At 40.5% G+C, this 16,481-nt stretch overlaps 1 protein-coding gene across 1 annotated transcript; it reads left to right on the top strand.

Moving 5' to 3' along the window:
• Window positions 1-13,477: 13,477 nt before the first annotated feature.
• On the top strand, window positions 13,478-16,111 carry LOC140236899 (E3 ubiquitin-protein ligase TRIM71-like). The gene has a single exon (XM_072316834.1). It carries the CDS (start codon window positions 13,478-13,480, stop codon window positions 14,729-14,731), a length of 1,254 nt encoding a protein of 417 aa, XP_072172935.1. The 3' UTR covers window positions 14,732-16,111.
• Window positions 16,112-16,481: the final 370 nt, after the last annotated feature.

Below are 16,481 nucleotides of genomic sequence, written 5' to 3'. Positions count from 1 at the left end.
AATATATCCCAGCATGCACACATACTTCAACACCTCAGAGACACACACATGTAGTGCCAATGCACTTGATAGGTGGGAGTACCTGGGGGTGTGTCCTTTCTGAGCCAATCAGAGAGCCAGAGTGTTTGCCCCAGCTGGCCTTCTGCCAGATAGTGTGTGTGTGTGTCTGTGTCTGCATGGATGTGTGTTGTACTTTTGTGTGTGTGCATGTGAGTTGTTGTTGTTGTTTTTTTGTCTCTGATTCTAATATGAGTACAATGTGTACTCACAGTCAAGTTGAAGACTGAGCACTGGAAGATCCCTTCAGTATGTTACAAACATACACGTACCAACCATTGATTGTTAGCACATTCAAAGCAAAGTCCTCCTGCATTGGGCTTTTGGGCAGAGATTGTGTCTGCTCCGATGAGTAATGCTGCATGGAATCAAACAATGTAAAGCAGGATTGTGCCATGCTCGGGGGTTTCGTATCAAACACACAATATGTGGTCCAATGACTTGCAAAATCTTCTCTCTTTTTTTTCCACTGTATCTCTTTCTCACAAGGGGGCGTTGATTATAATATTCAATAATGATCACAGCATTTTCTCCCAGTTACTTTAAATCTTTGCATTTTCTTTCTAGAATCATTATATATTTAAGAACTGCACAGTCATGCTGACTGTCCATAGTGGAATACATTGTAGTCGTGCATCAACTGTATGATATACACTACAGCTTTGTACATATTCATGGTCATTTACTTTTTTACTTACAATGTACATATCATGAATATCATATCAGTTTTATTCCTGAGAAATTTGCAAACTCATCCACTGACGTACACAAACCAGACACGTGTGCCAAAATGATCGATCTTGACTTCAATCACTTGTGAAATTACCCTTCAATTCAGAATTAAAGCAGTTTGTAAAATTGTCCTGCAAGTCGAAATCTCTGGCAAAATGGCTTACTCACAAAACACATGTGGCATTTATACCAGTACGGGCTGGTCAGATGCTGATATTAAGCATTTCATCTTCCGAAAACAGCAGTGGGGCATTCCACGCAACAGCTGTGTCATTAAACCCTTCCCCCTACCAATTAAACACACATCTCTTGATCAATATGTAAGAGTATGCAGATTGTAGAATACTATACCTACATAAGTATGTATTATACACCCCCATTTGGTATCAAAACACTGTAACTGTCGGCCATAACTGGAGGGCTTCCAAAATAAGATGAAAGGATGATTCCATAGGTTATGCAAATGAGTTAGGTGCATTGCTTTGTCAGTTCATAAATCTGTATACTATTGTATCAAAGGCATGCAATGAAGCCCCCCTCCCCCCCCCCCCATTATAGTTGAAATAAAAACATCACCCAACCCAACCAGGTGTTTATGTGCGGACTACAGCAAAAGTAAAATAGTGCCAAGCTGTAAGTTGTAAGTTCCTCTTCCATTATCATCTTCATAGACATGTGGGTTGAGTGAATGCAGCAATATTAGGAGAACCCATCAAACTGATTCAAAGAGAGTTTGAGGAAAATCGGACAATCCATTCAAAAGTTATGAATTTTTGAAGATTCTGCTCAGTCACGGCTGTATGAGAAGACTACTATAGCTTGTGATGTCATATGTGTACAATGAAATAAAGAAAGAATAAAAAAATAAAGAAAATTCAACATAAAAACGAAATTCACGCATAAAAAAAGAACACTCAACTTCTCTCTTACAGAAGGCATTGGGAATAATATTACCCTTAACATAGGTCAGTAACAAGTGGAAGAAATGTGCACTTTAAATTCAAAAAGTAAAGTTTTGTGAAATTCTCTTTTTAATTTCCTTACATCGTTGTATGCATGTGACATTACACTGTAGTAGTCTTCTCAACCAGCAGTGACTGCGCAGATATTTTTAGAAATTCATAACTTTGGAACGGATTGTCAGATTTTCCCCAAACTTTCACTGATGTCTCCTGCTAATATTGTTGCATTCACTCAATCCACGTGTATGGTGGACTTGGCGATGCCTGGTTTTGAGTAGCAGAGCTCGCCCCATGACCCAAGTGCCCCCACAGCTCGGGGACAGATGAGATAGCAGTGTGGACGGTCAGTCGTAAAAAAAGATAAGATCTCTGATGACTGTCCCTGCGTTGCGGGGACCAATGTGAACGCGGGGTGAGTGACCTCAAGAGAAAAGTTTGTGCCTATAGATATGCTGTAAGACTAATAACAAAAATATGTGAGGGTGGGGGTATAAAAATTGAAATATAAGCCATTTACATTGGCAGAAGAAGTTGTTTTCTCACACCTCAGACTTTTAATTTTGAAAGTTGCTAGGCCCATTCCCTCCCCCCCCCCCCAAAAAAAAAAAAAAATAAGCACCAGGGGGGGGGGGGGGGTATGTATATCCACATATCATACTTTGACAGTCTTTCCCTGTTGATTTGGGGGCCGCTTCAAGCACTACAGGATGAAAATTTCATAGTTTGGTCTGAAGTGATTCCCCCTAGCTTGGCACATGCAACCATGAGGGAATGGCTATGTACACGTATAACTGTAAACATCAAAAACCAAATCTGGGATTCCAGACACCCATCCAATGTGCAGTCCAATTAATGTACTCATAAACCAGATTTTGGACAGTTACAGGGAACCCACACCCAAAAAGCAATAAGGATTGAGTAAATGCATTAACATTAGTAGAACACATCGGTGAAAGTTTGAGGGAAATCGGACAATCAACGCAAAAGTTATGAACTTTTAAAATTTTGGTGTTGGAACTGCTGGATGAGGAGACTACTAGAGGTTACGACATATAAGGACAACAATATAAAGAAAATATCAGGGAATTTCACCAAAAAAAAAAAAAAAAATTTTCATGAAAATTACACATTCCATCAACTTGATACTGACATATGTTAAGGGTAGCAATTATTCCCCAGCTGCTTTCTGAAAGTGGTTAGTCAAGTGCTCTTTGGTTATGCTAGAAAAGTTAATTTTTAATGGGTGTATTGATTAAAGTATAAAGACAAATAGTTCTAACAGAAACACATTGTGGAAATCAGCTTGGGTTTGTGATCACTTGAGTTTAGCTGTGGTCAATTTACTTTGTATCCCTGGGAACAACTCCTCATCCCATGCTGTGCATAGTATACATTGTATCAAAGTTTGGTTTTTTCATTTTCTTTGAACAGTTTTCATCTTCTATTCTTTGCATTCAGAGCAAAGAAGTGTCAAGAGTAAGAACAGAAGGGCCTACTGCATGACAAAGACAGCTGTTTATAGAGGGGCTTATCATCATATTTCATTTATAAATTGATGCAATTCTTCCAGCCACCACAGTTGTACAAGCTTCTTTGCAAATTTTCTTTTGAAGTCAACATCACACTCAAATCTGCTGTACATAAATACCAGTAGAAATGCATTCAGTGTCCATGTAAGAGTGTAACACTAGAGGGCGCCATTCCAACTGGTCTTCCTAGGTCAGATTGCACGCTGATATCATTTGAATTTCAATCAGTCATGAGAGCAGAATTGGAAGGGGGAGGCTTTGAATGATCCAGCTTGATTTTTATATAGGCTGTTTCTGTATTTAAAAAAATATATATATATTAAAATGGTCTAAAGTGGAATGGTAGGGCATAATTGTATTCTCTGATCTTCAAAAAAATGACTTGAGATGACATTTTTGTAAAATGATTTTTCATTTTAGTGCTTATTTGTTTAAAATTCACAAGATTAACTAAATTGTTGACACAAGCATATTCATGAAGTAAGCATCATCGTCATCATCATCACCATTTAAAGTCCATTTGTCCCATCCAGTGGGGTTGGACCTGTAGTTGATTTCCTTGATGGCTCTTCTCTATGCTATACTGTCTACCTCGAAATTGCATACATCGTTATGTATCATCACAAAAGTGGAAACAGCAAGACATTCCACGATTATTCATCAGTAGTAAACAACGCAAATGAAACAAAAATCAACTCAAATTAGCACTGCCAATCAAGGAGGGAACGGTGATAAAACAGCAGTCAACAGTCCAGAAATCCTGAAGAGTTTAAACAAGATAAACGAGATTGCTTGCTTAGAGTGTTAAATCTCTGATTTAGATATCAAAAATAAAAATACACATTTTTCTGAGAAGCAATTATCATGTCATCATGTGATCAAGAGATGCGTTCCATGATTGTTATTTTATCCCAGCTTACTTGTTAAAAAGTGGTACTGATACTAGAGAACATTGAATACATTGTAGCTTGCCAGGGGTACACAAGACACATGCACCCATTCAAACAGGCACAGGTACTGTATGAAAAAATCTGATTTGGTCATGGATTAAGCAAATTTTATCACAGAAAGTATGTGTCACACATTATGCACCCAAACAGACATCGATCAATGTACTAAACACACACACACACACACACACACACACACTGAAATGGGCATTTCCAAGGTAAACCTACATTTGGGGCTAAGTTACAGCTTATATCTTAACAAAGGATTTCATTAAAACACCACTGTGAAGTAAGTCAGAGATTGCTAAAAAACCATGCCAACATTCTAATACCAGTATTAAAGATGGCTAGGTCATGTGTCAACCTACTGACCACCAGGGCATTGGTACGGGTAGTTCGCTTTAAATACAAACATGACAGAAAATCACCATCTACAACTAGATTCATAAATAAAGGTTAAGTACTAGTAGTATGTTATGCACTCAGAGAGTGGTACATAACAAAATGTAAAGATTTTTTTTTTTTTTAATAGGCCACCACTGTCAACTACACCCATCATTGAAAACTGCCATTGGAAAACTCAATCTTTACATTAAAAGCTTTAAATCCTGAATCCCAATGTATCAGTAATTGATTTAGAAAAAAGTTAGGGTTTGAATTTAAATGGGTAACCCAAGTCTGAGGGCATACTATAATAATGAAATACAGGGCTGCCAACATTGGAAACTAGTTGAGAGTGAGACTCCCATAGGCCAATGCTATAATTTAGGAGTCAAAATGAGTGAGATGAATAGAAATGCATGCAAATGAAATAAAGTTTTAGAGTGAGAAAGGACCAAAATGAGTGAGTTTCACTCTCAATGCGTGAGAGTTGGCAGCAATGGAAATAATTAAATTTTCCAACAGATCCCTGACCTGGGGTCTGTTTTTCGTTATGGAAGTCTTCTTGCTCATATTAAATAGACACACTAATGAAGACAAGACAGTATTTTCACGGTGTTGAAATTTTTGCGCATTTCGGGCAACCAGAAACTGGAGCGATAATAAAATCATGCAAATATTTTTGTTTGCCATATGTTCCAGTACCAAAGGAAGTTGACATCATGATTCACGCGAAACTCGTCTTACCCGGCCGAGCACAAAAAATTAGTGAGGCAAAAATATTCACTTTTACAGTATACTATTCTATTTCTCTTTCCATGAGAGTCTCTCAGTCGTATAGCTGCATAAAATTGGCGACATTGATCATTCCAAGATTTATGTGATAAAGACTTTTTTTTTGATTACCAAGTTCATGATACAGACCCCTGCCTTGGTATCTTCCTATAGCCTGCGGCTCTAGTGTTGTAGTACAATGTAGAACAACTTTAGACACTATGATCATGGCGAATTCCCCGTTTGCATGTATGTGTTCGTGCTGTGATAACTTACTCTCTAGACCCTTTATATTCTAGCTGTACCTGTAGCGATCTGTACGTATAGAACTCTATACAAAATGTACAATCATGTCGGTATACTGTACAGGCGCCGCGCCGTCCGTACGGACAGCACAGCACCTGATTCGAAGCCCCAGCGGGCCGGAGCGGCGTAGGGTAGAATCCAACAGAAAACGTCGGCTGAATACAGCGGGCTCTATTTGGCCTTTCTGCTCCCAGCACTCAGCTCAGGAAACGTTACGTACAAACTAGACAGAAAGATCCGTCTGTCCGGAGGACTCTTATATATTTTGCCATTGACGCTGTCCTCCGTGGAGGGGATCCGTGAAGCCAGACGTAGTCTCCGCGGAACATTCCCCGACGTAACGGACAGATACAGACCGATCTTTCGGTCAACGTGCGTACAAACTTGCTCATCATAATCAGAATAGGCCTAATGTTAAATGTGGATTACCAGACGGATAAGGAACAGCAGTGGGCTACGTAAAGTTCTCAATTTTATCCATTTATTGCTCATTTGAGTACGAAGTGAGTGCATGTAAATCAGGGACAATTTTATCCATTTATTGCTCATTTGAGTACGAAGTGAGTGCATGTCAATCAGGGACAAAAATATTCTAATCAACTGCACGCTAGATAGGCATACCTGTACGTCCAAACCCCACAGTGACAAATTGCAATCTCGACATCCTCCGTCTACAGAGAGTTACATAACAGGAAATCGGTATTACTGCGTTATGTACAGAACGAGCACCACACTTGACGTAATGACTTACCTCTCTATGCCAAATGGACTTCTAAATAGCAATATATCGAACTTTATTTGAAGAAATGGGCTCGCATGTTACCCTTTGCTCTCACTATCCAGGGTCGTCGCGTCAGCCATCACACGATTAGCATGCTTATGAGGTGCACGTACTTCGTGCATGTCACAACCCGGAAATGCTGTCGAGCTACCGGCCGTATAGTCTTTCTCGCAGTCTCGTTAATTCTACACGGTAGCAACGCCAGCCAACTTCGGAACACTTTGTTTACCATGGAATGATGGTTTACAGCAGGGAGGTGGGAAGCTCCCTGTTTACAGCATGTTTCCTTCATCATCGTCATCATCATCTGCTCATCTTCCTCTTTCCTTATCATCCCCGTCTACAACTTTTAATTTGTTTCAATTTTCATCCCGAGTTTATGAATGTTATCTGCCATTTTAATATTGATGACTATGGTGAGTTAAAACTCTGAAGGAACTCGATTAGCCCTTATTGTTAACTTGGGAGAAACAATTTTAGACTTTGACACTCGGCGGAGGGTTGCCACCGAGAAGGCGAGGCAGTTCTTCGCTCTCGCTACCTTTCTCGAAGGTGAGAAGGCGTGAACCGAGACTTCATCTTCTCAATTGCTCGGGTCCGAAGCGAGAACCGAGACTTCGTCTTCTCGTCTGCTCGGGTCCTAGAAGGCAGGAAAACGAGAACCGAGACTTCATCTTCTCAACTGCTCGGGTCCGAAGTGAGAACCAAGGCCTCGTCTTCTCGACTGCTCGGGTCCGAGAAGGCAGGAAAACGAGAACCAAGACCTCGTCTTCTCGACTGCTCGGGTCCTAGAAAGCAGGAAAACGAGAACCGAGACCTCGTCTTCTCGACTGCTCGGGTCCGAGAAGGCAGGAAAACGAGAACCGAGACCTCGTCTTCTCGACTGCTCGGGCATGTCGGGTCCGAAGCGAGAACCGAGGCCTCGTCTTCTCGACTGCTCGGGTCCGAGAAGGCAGGAAAACGAGAACCGAGACCTCGTCTTTTCGAATGCTCGGGTACGAAGCGAGAACTTAGACCTCGTCTTCTCGACTGCTCTGGTCCGAGAAAGCAGGAAAGCGAGAGCCAAGACCTCGTCTTCTCGACTACTCGGGTCAGCGAAGGCAGGAAAGCAACCTTCGTCTTCTCGACTGCTCAGATCCGAGAAGGCATGAAAGCGAAAATGGAGACCTCGTCTTCTCAACTGCTCGGGTCCGAAGCGAGAACCGAGACCTCGTCTTTTCGACTGCTCAAGTCCGAAGTGAAAACTGAGACTTCATCGTCTCGACTGCTCGGGTCCGAGAAGGCTGAAAAGCGAGAACTGAGACCTCGTCTTCTCGACTGCTCGGGTCCGAGAAGACAGGAAAACCAGAACCAAGACCTCGTCTTCTCGAATGCAGGGGTCCTAGAAAGCAGGAAAGCGAGAACCGAGACCTCGTCTTCTCGACTGCTCGGGTCCGAAGCGAGAACCGAGGCCTCGTCTTCTCGACTGCTCGGGTCCGAGAAGGCAGGAAAACGTGAACCGAGACCTCGTCTTCTCGACTGCTCGGGTCCGAAGCGAGAACTGAGACCTCGTCTTCTCGAATGCTCGGGTCCGTGGAGGCAGGAACACGAGAACCAAGACCTCGTCTTCTCGAATGCAGGAGTCCTAGAAAGCAGGAAAACGAGAACCGAGACCTCGTCTTCTCGACTGCTCGTGTCAGAGAAGGCAGGAAAACGAGAACCGAGACCTCGTCTTCTCGACTGCTCGGGTCAGAGAAAACAGGAAAGGGAGAACTGAGACCTCGTCTTCTCAACTGATCGTGTCCGAGGAGGCAGGGAAGCGAAATACTGTAGATTAAACACGGTTTCGCCTTCTCGATGGCGCTTACTATTTAACTTCCTAATACGTCCATCCAATTTGCAGCGGATGATCTTTGAGCAAACAGATAAAAAGCAAAGAATAATATTCAAAAAGCAGAAGCCATCCATCTATCACCTTTACCCCTTCCAGTGTTACCATAGAGATCATATCAAAGCTCATCAGACTTTGACAGAGGTTGATTCGGTGCTGTGTAGACTCGGATAACCAGTCCGTTGTCCGTGTATTTGACTATTGTTTCCATCTGTTTATCCGCTCTTGTATTATCCATCTCTGTTTTAGTCCAGTTCTCTTCTCTGATCTTTTTTGTTGATAGAGACATTATTTTCGCCTGCCACATTTTTTTGTGTGTATTTTTGTTGTTCCGTTTGCCGATATATCATATTATCATGAATGTAAAGTGATTATCAATTTTAGTTCCTCCCATCACACACAGACACACACAACACACCCACAAAATACACTGCCTCTCACAAAATAAACAAAACCCCTCTCAGTTGCTTGTTTGTTGTGGTCAGTGATAGGCCTATATCTTCTCATTCATCTCCATTCGGACAATGAATAAATGAATAACAAATTAGTATAACGAATGAATAATCATCATTTTTATCAATTATAACCAAAACTATTATTATTAATATTATCACTTTAATCATCTTTGTATCATTGTCATCAACAACAACGACATCATCATCACCATTATCTAATAGTGGATGAAATTGGAACTGCATGGGAACCATCTTCATTAGCAGAGCTTAACTAGGAAGATGGCCCAAGATAAACTTACCCCATAAATGACTATATCTTAGCTAGAATACAACTCTTATACATCTCGATTCATTATAAGTGAATACAGTGTAGTATAGTTGCTAAAGGTGCACCATGCAGTGAGGTGTGCGTTGTCCTGTGATAATGTTGATCTGTAAAAATATCATGTTCAGTACACTACACAGTACTGTAAAATATATAGGCCTAGTTCATTTAACGAGTAGAACACACCACCTTTAACTCATTATTCAGAATGAAATCAAAACAAAACTTATGATTTGATTTGATTTGATTTATTCTCTGCATGGCATCATTTACCGGTTTTTTTTTAGCATCGTAATCAAACATTATCTAAACAAATACGATACTCATTGTAGCTATAGTTTCTACAATTTCAACAATTTCATTAAACGCACATTTGTGACTATGATATGAATTCATGAACGTAGACTTGCGGATAATATTGAGATATGTTGATGCAAGCTCAAGTGACTAATGTTGATCAAACAATTTTCTTATTACTGCGCTACAACGTTCAGACTACGATTTTTCTTTTGTATCATACGGAGCCTAATAGTTGGTTTGCGTCATGCGATGTGAGCCTCAGTCTAACCACGTCGCAAAGCTTTCAAGCTAATACCCGCTGATAAGAAACTATACAGCAAACTCCATGTAGCTCCAAACTCAAATCTATTACAAACGGTTCCATGACCAACATGATGACGTTATGCTCTAGGACAAATAGGGCCTCGAAGGGCCCCGCCAATAGGGCCTCGAAGGGCCCCGCCAATAGGGCCTCGAAGCTCCGAAAATTGCGACAAATGCTCCGCGACAAATGCTCCCGGGCATTTGCTCCGCCGATATATGCTCTGTCGACATCTCTTCCGCAGACATTGCTCCGCCCAAATTTGCTCCGTCCATATTTGCTCCGAAAATACATTTGCTCTACCGGCAATACTGTTCCGCCGACATTTGCTCCGCCGACAATAAGTTGCTCTGCCCAAATTTGCTCTGAAAATGCACCATTTGCTCCACTGAAAATTGCTTCGCCAACATCATTGCTCCGCCGACTTTTTCTTCGAATAATACGGCACTTGCCCTCATGGCTAGCACTTCGTTTACTCTGCTGAAGATTAATAATTCTGAATTGTATCTAAGATTTTAGCGTTTATGATGTAATGATGTTCGTTTTTCATGAATTTTGTGCATGAAATTATACTAATCTGGCAACATCTGAATGTTATTCAGAAATCATTTTGCACAATATTATTGTGGAGCTTTGTTTTGTTTTTTGTTTTTTTTTGTTTTGTTTTTTTGTTAGTCTCTGCTTCGAAAGAGGTGAAATATTGGAATACAGTCAAATTATAGCCAACATTCATTTATATGTTTGGTTTTACAATCCGAAAATGCTGTGATAGATAATTATAATTGTGACCGTGCACCTCAAAACGAACATAAAGTCGCACACACTGATTTTGCGTGAGGACTGAAAATAAGTGAAATGGGTCAACCTTGCCGAACCTGACTTTTTCATATTTTCTGAAAGAGCGGGTCTTCTTTTACATTATGCCAAAATTTGATATCATAAAACGGGCAGGAAAGTGTGTTTCTTAGCAGTTTATCTCGAACATTTTTGGTAGAATAGTTTGATTAGGTGTGTCTTTAGAATCCCTTTTTCATTTCTGAAAAACCTTGTCCACACTCTTCACTTTCAACTCTAATAACTTTTGAAAGGATAGTGCTACTGCTTTGAAAGTTGGCATTAATTATGGACAGAATGTGTTAATGAGGCATTCTTAATTTCAGTTTAATCTGATAATCCCTTCATTGTTGTTACTCTGGTGGTTTACTTCCTGTTTTTGTCCCATTCATCGCACAGCTAGCACGGTTTGCTAAAGATTAAGCGCTTGAATAGACACTGTACTTCAGAGCCTCTTTCCTCAGTTCACACTTTTCCTGAGTTTGTGCTTTCTTTCCAATATTTAGATAGGTTAGGAGAGTCCAATTGATTTGAGTTATACATCATTTTAAAGCTTAAAGTCTGCTCTTTCAGGATATGGTCTTAACTAAAAATTCATGTCTGGCGACTTTTTGTGTTGTAAGCCGGGTTAATGATGACACTGACAGTCTCCAGTTGACGTTGCATAGATTTTACTGAACAAATCAAATAGTCTCAGTCTGCCGATACATGTATAAACTCCGTATCATCCGCATTATCTTCAGCTACATGTCGTAATGCGTCTAGACTCTATACAGAATAACAAATATAGTCGAACTTTTGATTATTCGACATCAAAGAGTTCGCAGAGACTATGTCCACGTCCATTTGTCTCACGAGTCAGAGTCAAAGTCAAGAATCAATTAAATCTGCGTCATCTTATCTCATGAAAATAAAAGTTGCGTTGTGCCCATGCCAACGATGCCAATCACACGCAAGCTGCGTCATTGGCATGGTCACAACGCGCATCAACGCACTGACGCAACAATAACAGACCGCATATTTCCATTTACCACAAACTTCCCCGCGATTATATAACACAACCATGGGTTATATAATCCCAATTACATCATAATTTTCATAACATCGTACATAATAATACATAACAAAAAATTCCCCGCTCTTCATGTCAAATCATCACACTTTACAGCAATTCCATATAATAGCGGATTAACAGCAGATATTACAAAAATATATTTCAGGAAAGCGTGCGTTCCCCGCTTTTCCAGTCAAATATACAAACGTTGAAACACTACAAAATTGAACTGTTTATATGAAATCTGCCAAGAGCTGAAACTCTTGAACCTTCCAAATTTACAGTATATCATACAAACTCATATTTGATACATGGCATAAACGTTCCGGGCCAAGAAAATAACACATCAATATGTTACAATTTTCTTCAGTTCCGCTTCAATGTATAAAGCTCAGTTGTTCCACATTGTCAGTTATATACATATTCTCTGAGAAAATGGTCTATATAAGCCCAGAATAACGTCAAACGTGCCGTAACAGAACATGTTCTATACATTGTATATAAAACCATACATCACTGTGTATAGTTCAAATTTATCGAGACGCAATATATAGACAAGTCTCTTAATACACATGCCAAATGCATACAACAACACAACAACACAACATTTGTTTGTTTTGAGGTGCAGGGTCACAATTACTGGTTAAGTAATATTGTCAGGCCAAGGGCACGACGCACGACACTGGTGTTAAGATCATCTATCTATTCATCTAGTTTACATTTAATTCACGCTCATATAAATGTACGCCATGCTATTCTTTACAGAATATACAAGGACAAATTGCTTCGCTAAACCAGGGAGGTTTTTATAGAGCCGGAGTGGAATTTCTATCCAATTTGTGCAAATTCATAATTATGTAAAAACATGGCAATTGAATGCTTAGAATTCCACTGGCTTTGATGTTCCACGTTCAATGCTGTTCTTCCTTAGCATTTTGATATGGAGACCAAAAGAAGTGGTCTTGATTATAACAATTTTAAGCTGTATTTCACAGGAAATGTTGAAGTCTATATCCGTACGGAACTTTTTGGTGACATGTTTAGAGCAAATCTTTTTCATTTTTCTTCAAGTCTTCTTATTATCAATAACCCCAGGACTGAAAAGGGGATGTCGCATAAAAAGTTACATTTCACTATATAGCGCACATGAAACAGTTGTTATAAATGTGCATAATTTTACAACTTTTGTTGGCCAGGTTTAGTGCATGAATGTGTAATCTTTCGGATTAAGTAATTAGCTATTAATGTGTGTTTGTGAATGTTTACTTAGGCCTACAGCTATTAAAGCATGTCACGTTCTTTACTGCTCGTCCAGTTGAGTGTGATTGAGGAATGATGCATACTCATAATGATGCGCGCACTCATAAGAGAAAGCTGCCTTAAAGCAATTTGTTGACACGTGTGATAGAGCACGTAACTTGCAAGCGACAGAGAGCATGGATACAAGGGAGAGGGTCTTGTTTCTTCTCCTTCTCTAACACTTCCTTGGTTAAACAATACCTGCTTGTCTACGCAAATTTCTGGTTATCATCACGCTAAATCAGGGACGTGATTAACCCTTAGCCTACTGAAAGTAAATGTTAACTTTGCAAGTGTCTAAAGGAAAGGGTTAACATGACACAGCTTGTAGAATGGTTCGATGCTGCAGAGAGGATGTGGCGAGTTGCAAAATTACTGTCACAAACAAAGCGTGGAAGTCAAGTTCCGGGGACAGGGGTTCCGTTCGTGATGACGTCATCCCTGCGGCTGCCTCCTAAGAGCCCTAGATCGATGTTAGGGAATGACACATTGTGTTCGCTCTGTTAGACACATCATCAAATTTGTTGTCATATACCCGACGCACTGTGGAGATTCACTCCGTTCAAAATGGCGCTTTCAAAGAGCAGTGAAAGTGGGTTGGGAGATAACCTAACATGCGGCATATGCGACGGAAAGCTACAAAATGGTCAGTTTTTGAAGTGTTTTCACACTTTCTGCGAGAAGTGCTTGAAGCAACAAAAGAGGGAGCCCGGTAGACCCAAATCTGAGACATTTAGCGGCATCGGGAACAGTGCTATCAGCGTTGCGCAGGGGGTCTTTCGTGTCGCTGCCAACCTATTCGCCCTGGACCCCGATCAGGAGGAAATAAACGGACTTAAGTTACCCTCATGCCCAATCTGCAAAGGTAAGGGAAAGGCCGAATTGCAGGATTCCCGACAGTATCTTTTCCCAAATATCTTTGCAGAGATGAAGCAAGGTAGCGTCGACTTTACAGACAAACTTCGTGAGAAAGCCGAGTTGTGTCAAACTCTCCGATGCGAGTCGTGTCAGGAAAACAAATGCAAAGTATCATCGTACTGCGTTGATTGCAAACAGTTTATCTGCGCAACTTGCGTCACCGCACACAAGACTCTTTCCGTAACCCGCAACCATTCCATCGTTTCGACGACTGACATCAAGAATGGCAAAAACGTAATTGATGTCGACATCGACCGTGCCTACCCAAACTGCAATGCGCACCCGAGCACGATCACGACAAAGCTCTGTACAATTTGCCAGACGGCTATCTGCACGGAATGCGTTTCGTCGGAGACTCATCACATGCATCCCTGTGTGGACATCAAGGAAGGCCTTCGACCTTTCCTCAACGAGGCGCAGACTCTCGTCAGCAAGTTCACCCCGGCGAGGTTCGACAAGATCCTCGTGTCACACCTCGAGCACAAGAAGTCCATCGCCGACAAGGCCGAAGAGCTTCGAAAGCAGATCAGCGAGGACGTCGACGTCGCGCGCGCCGAGCTCCTCCAGCAACTCGAGGACAAGCGGGTGTCCATGTTGGCCAAGGTGTCGAAGATTGAGAGCGAGTCGACCAGGGCGACGAACGAGCTCATCAAATCGTTGGAGGAGATTCGCACCAGGGCCAACATGGCCGAATCGTACGTCGACGTCATCGGGCGCAGAGGGACCGTCACCGACATCCTAATGGCCCGTCGAGGTGGATTCCTGGACCTTCTAAAAGACCTCAGTTCTGAGATCGTCAACAAGGAGTCATCGAAGACGCAAGGCACGCTCCGTTTACACACAACATCCTTCCCGTTCCCTCGCTACCAGCTCAAGTGGTATACACCTCTGTACTGTGACTAGATACCATCACAAAATATAACCATCTGGAGGATATTAGGAACGATTGTGATTGTTATCTTGTTATGGAAAAATTACATGACGTGTACGTTGCCTGGGCTTGAGATGAAACATCAAGCTGAACTTATCAAGAGATGTGTTCGATAATCAAGATGACTATAATCAGGCATTTACCGTCTCTTACTATACAGTCAAGAACATCGCGAGAAACTTATGATGATACAGGTATACATTGTATTATAGTATTTGTTTTCAACATGTCTGCATTGGAACCGTATGCTCTAATTGGTTTTTGATAGTTTTCTAAGTTATCTCTGTCTTCTAAAGATCAATTAATATTGATCCAGTATAAAAACGAAATAATACAACAAGCCAAAGTATTGATATTCTTCTGTGCGTGTGTGTGTGTGTGAGTGTGTGAAGATCTCAAATTTGGAGAATTTTAATGCAGAAATGAAGCAATAGTGACATCACAAGAGTAATTTTATATTCGAAGATTCTGTCATCATACGTACATATTAGTCTAAGCTTTCCATCAAGATATGCCAAATCTTGTCAAGCTGGATTGATGTGACATTGTAATGAAACAACGGAGAAAGGTAGCTCATAGATATACAGCAAAACTGACATTACGTACTCGTATTCTTTATTTAGAAATACTGATGATATTTTCTGTGATGTAAAATTATGAGATTATACCACTACCACAGGTATTGGTGGCCTGAAGTTTACCTCTTAACTGAAAATCTCCAGATTGAAAGAAAAAAATAACAATTTGAATGTTTAGTACTAGGAATCACTTATTCGAAGCAATACCACATTGTTTAGAATGCCTAAGAACCAATCGCAGCGGTGTACAAACACGTTGCGATATTAATTCCAGAGGGGTTTTTTTATCAATTTAATTCAGTTCCTCTTTTTATTCCCAACACAAACATACAATTTTTACAGAAATTGAATACATTAATTACAGTACAATGCATGCTTAAAAAAAAAGTTTACATAATATTTTGAGTATACAGAAATTCTGGAAATTGGCATTAATTCTAAAAAGCAGTGCTTGTATATAGCGCGCATTCCCACCACACGTAACACAACAAATCATGATATGATTGATATAGTGTTATCCATAAGAAGCGGAATTACGAAAGAAACTAAGATTAGTTTTAACTCAGAGTCAAGCATGTAACGAGCACCATGTCATTAAACAGAAGCTGCATTACCGGAGAAGCAGGTTACAATATGATATAGATCTTGAATAAAACCAAAAGTATATGAATCATTACTATGCCTACTCCTGCGGCAGGAAAATATAATAGATGATGTACATATATGCCTAGAGAAATCGATTTTTTGAAATGAATAAACAAGGTTATAACTAAACTGCGTGTGCAAAGATTCATTTCGTTGTCATGACTACCGCTTACGGTAATCATCATTATACGTTATTGATTTTGAATTAAAAAGTCAGCAACATCGATACCGATTTTGCCTGCTGATCACAGGAAAGTCTCAAAATTACATAAGTTGTTGTTGCTTGTGGTTTTTTTTTTTTTTTGGCAGATTCCCACGATCACATTTCACCTAAATTTGCTAAGACTTGCTAAACGAAGTTACATGATGCTTTATTCACGTCATTCATAAAACACAAGGAAGGTCATATTCAAGGTATAAAGTACTGAGTACTCCTTGATTTTACTCATTGTGACCGTGCATCACAAAAACAACAAAAAGTCGCACACCCGGATTTTAC

Source organism: Diadema setosum, chromosome 13 (assembly GCF_964275005.1).
Source record: "Diadema setosum chromosome 13, eeDiaSeto1, whole genome shotgun sequence".
In the NCBI taxonomy this organism is placed as follows: Eukaryota; Metazoa; Echinodermata; class Echinoidea; order Diadematoida; family Diadematidae; genus Diadema; species Diadema setosum.
The sequence above is the reverse complement of the archived record's forward strand: the minus strand, read 5'-3'. Positions and strand labels throughout refer to the sequence as shown.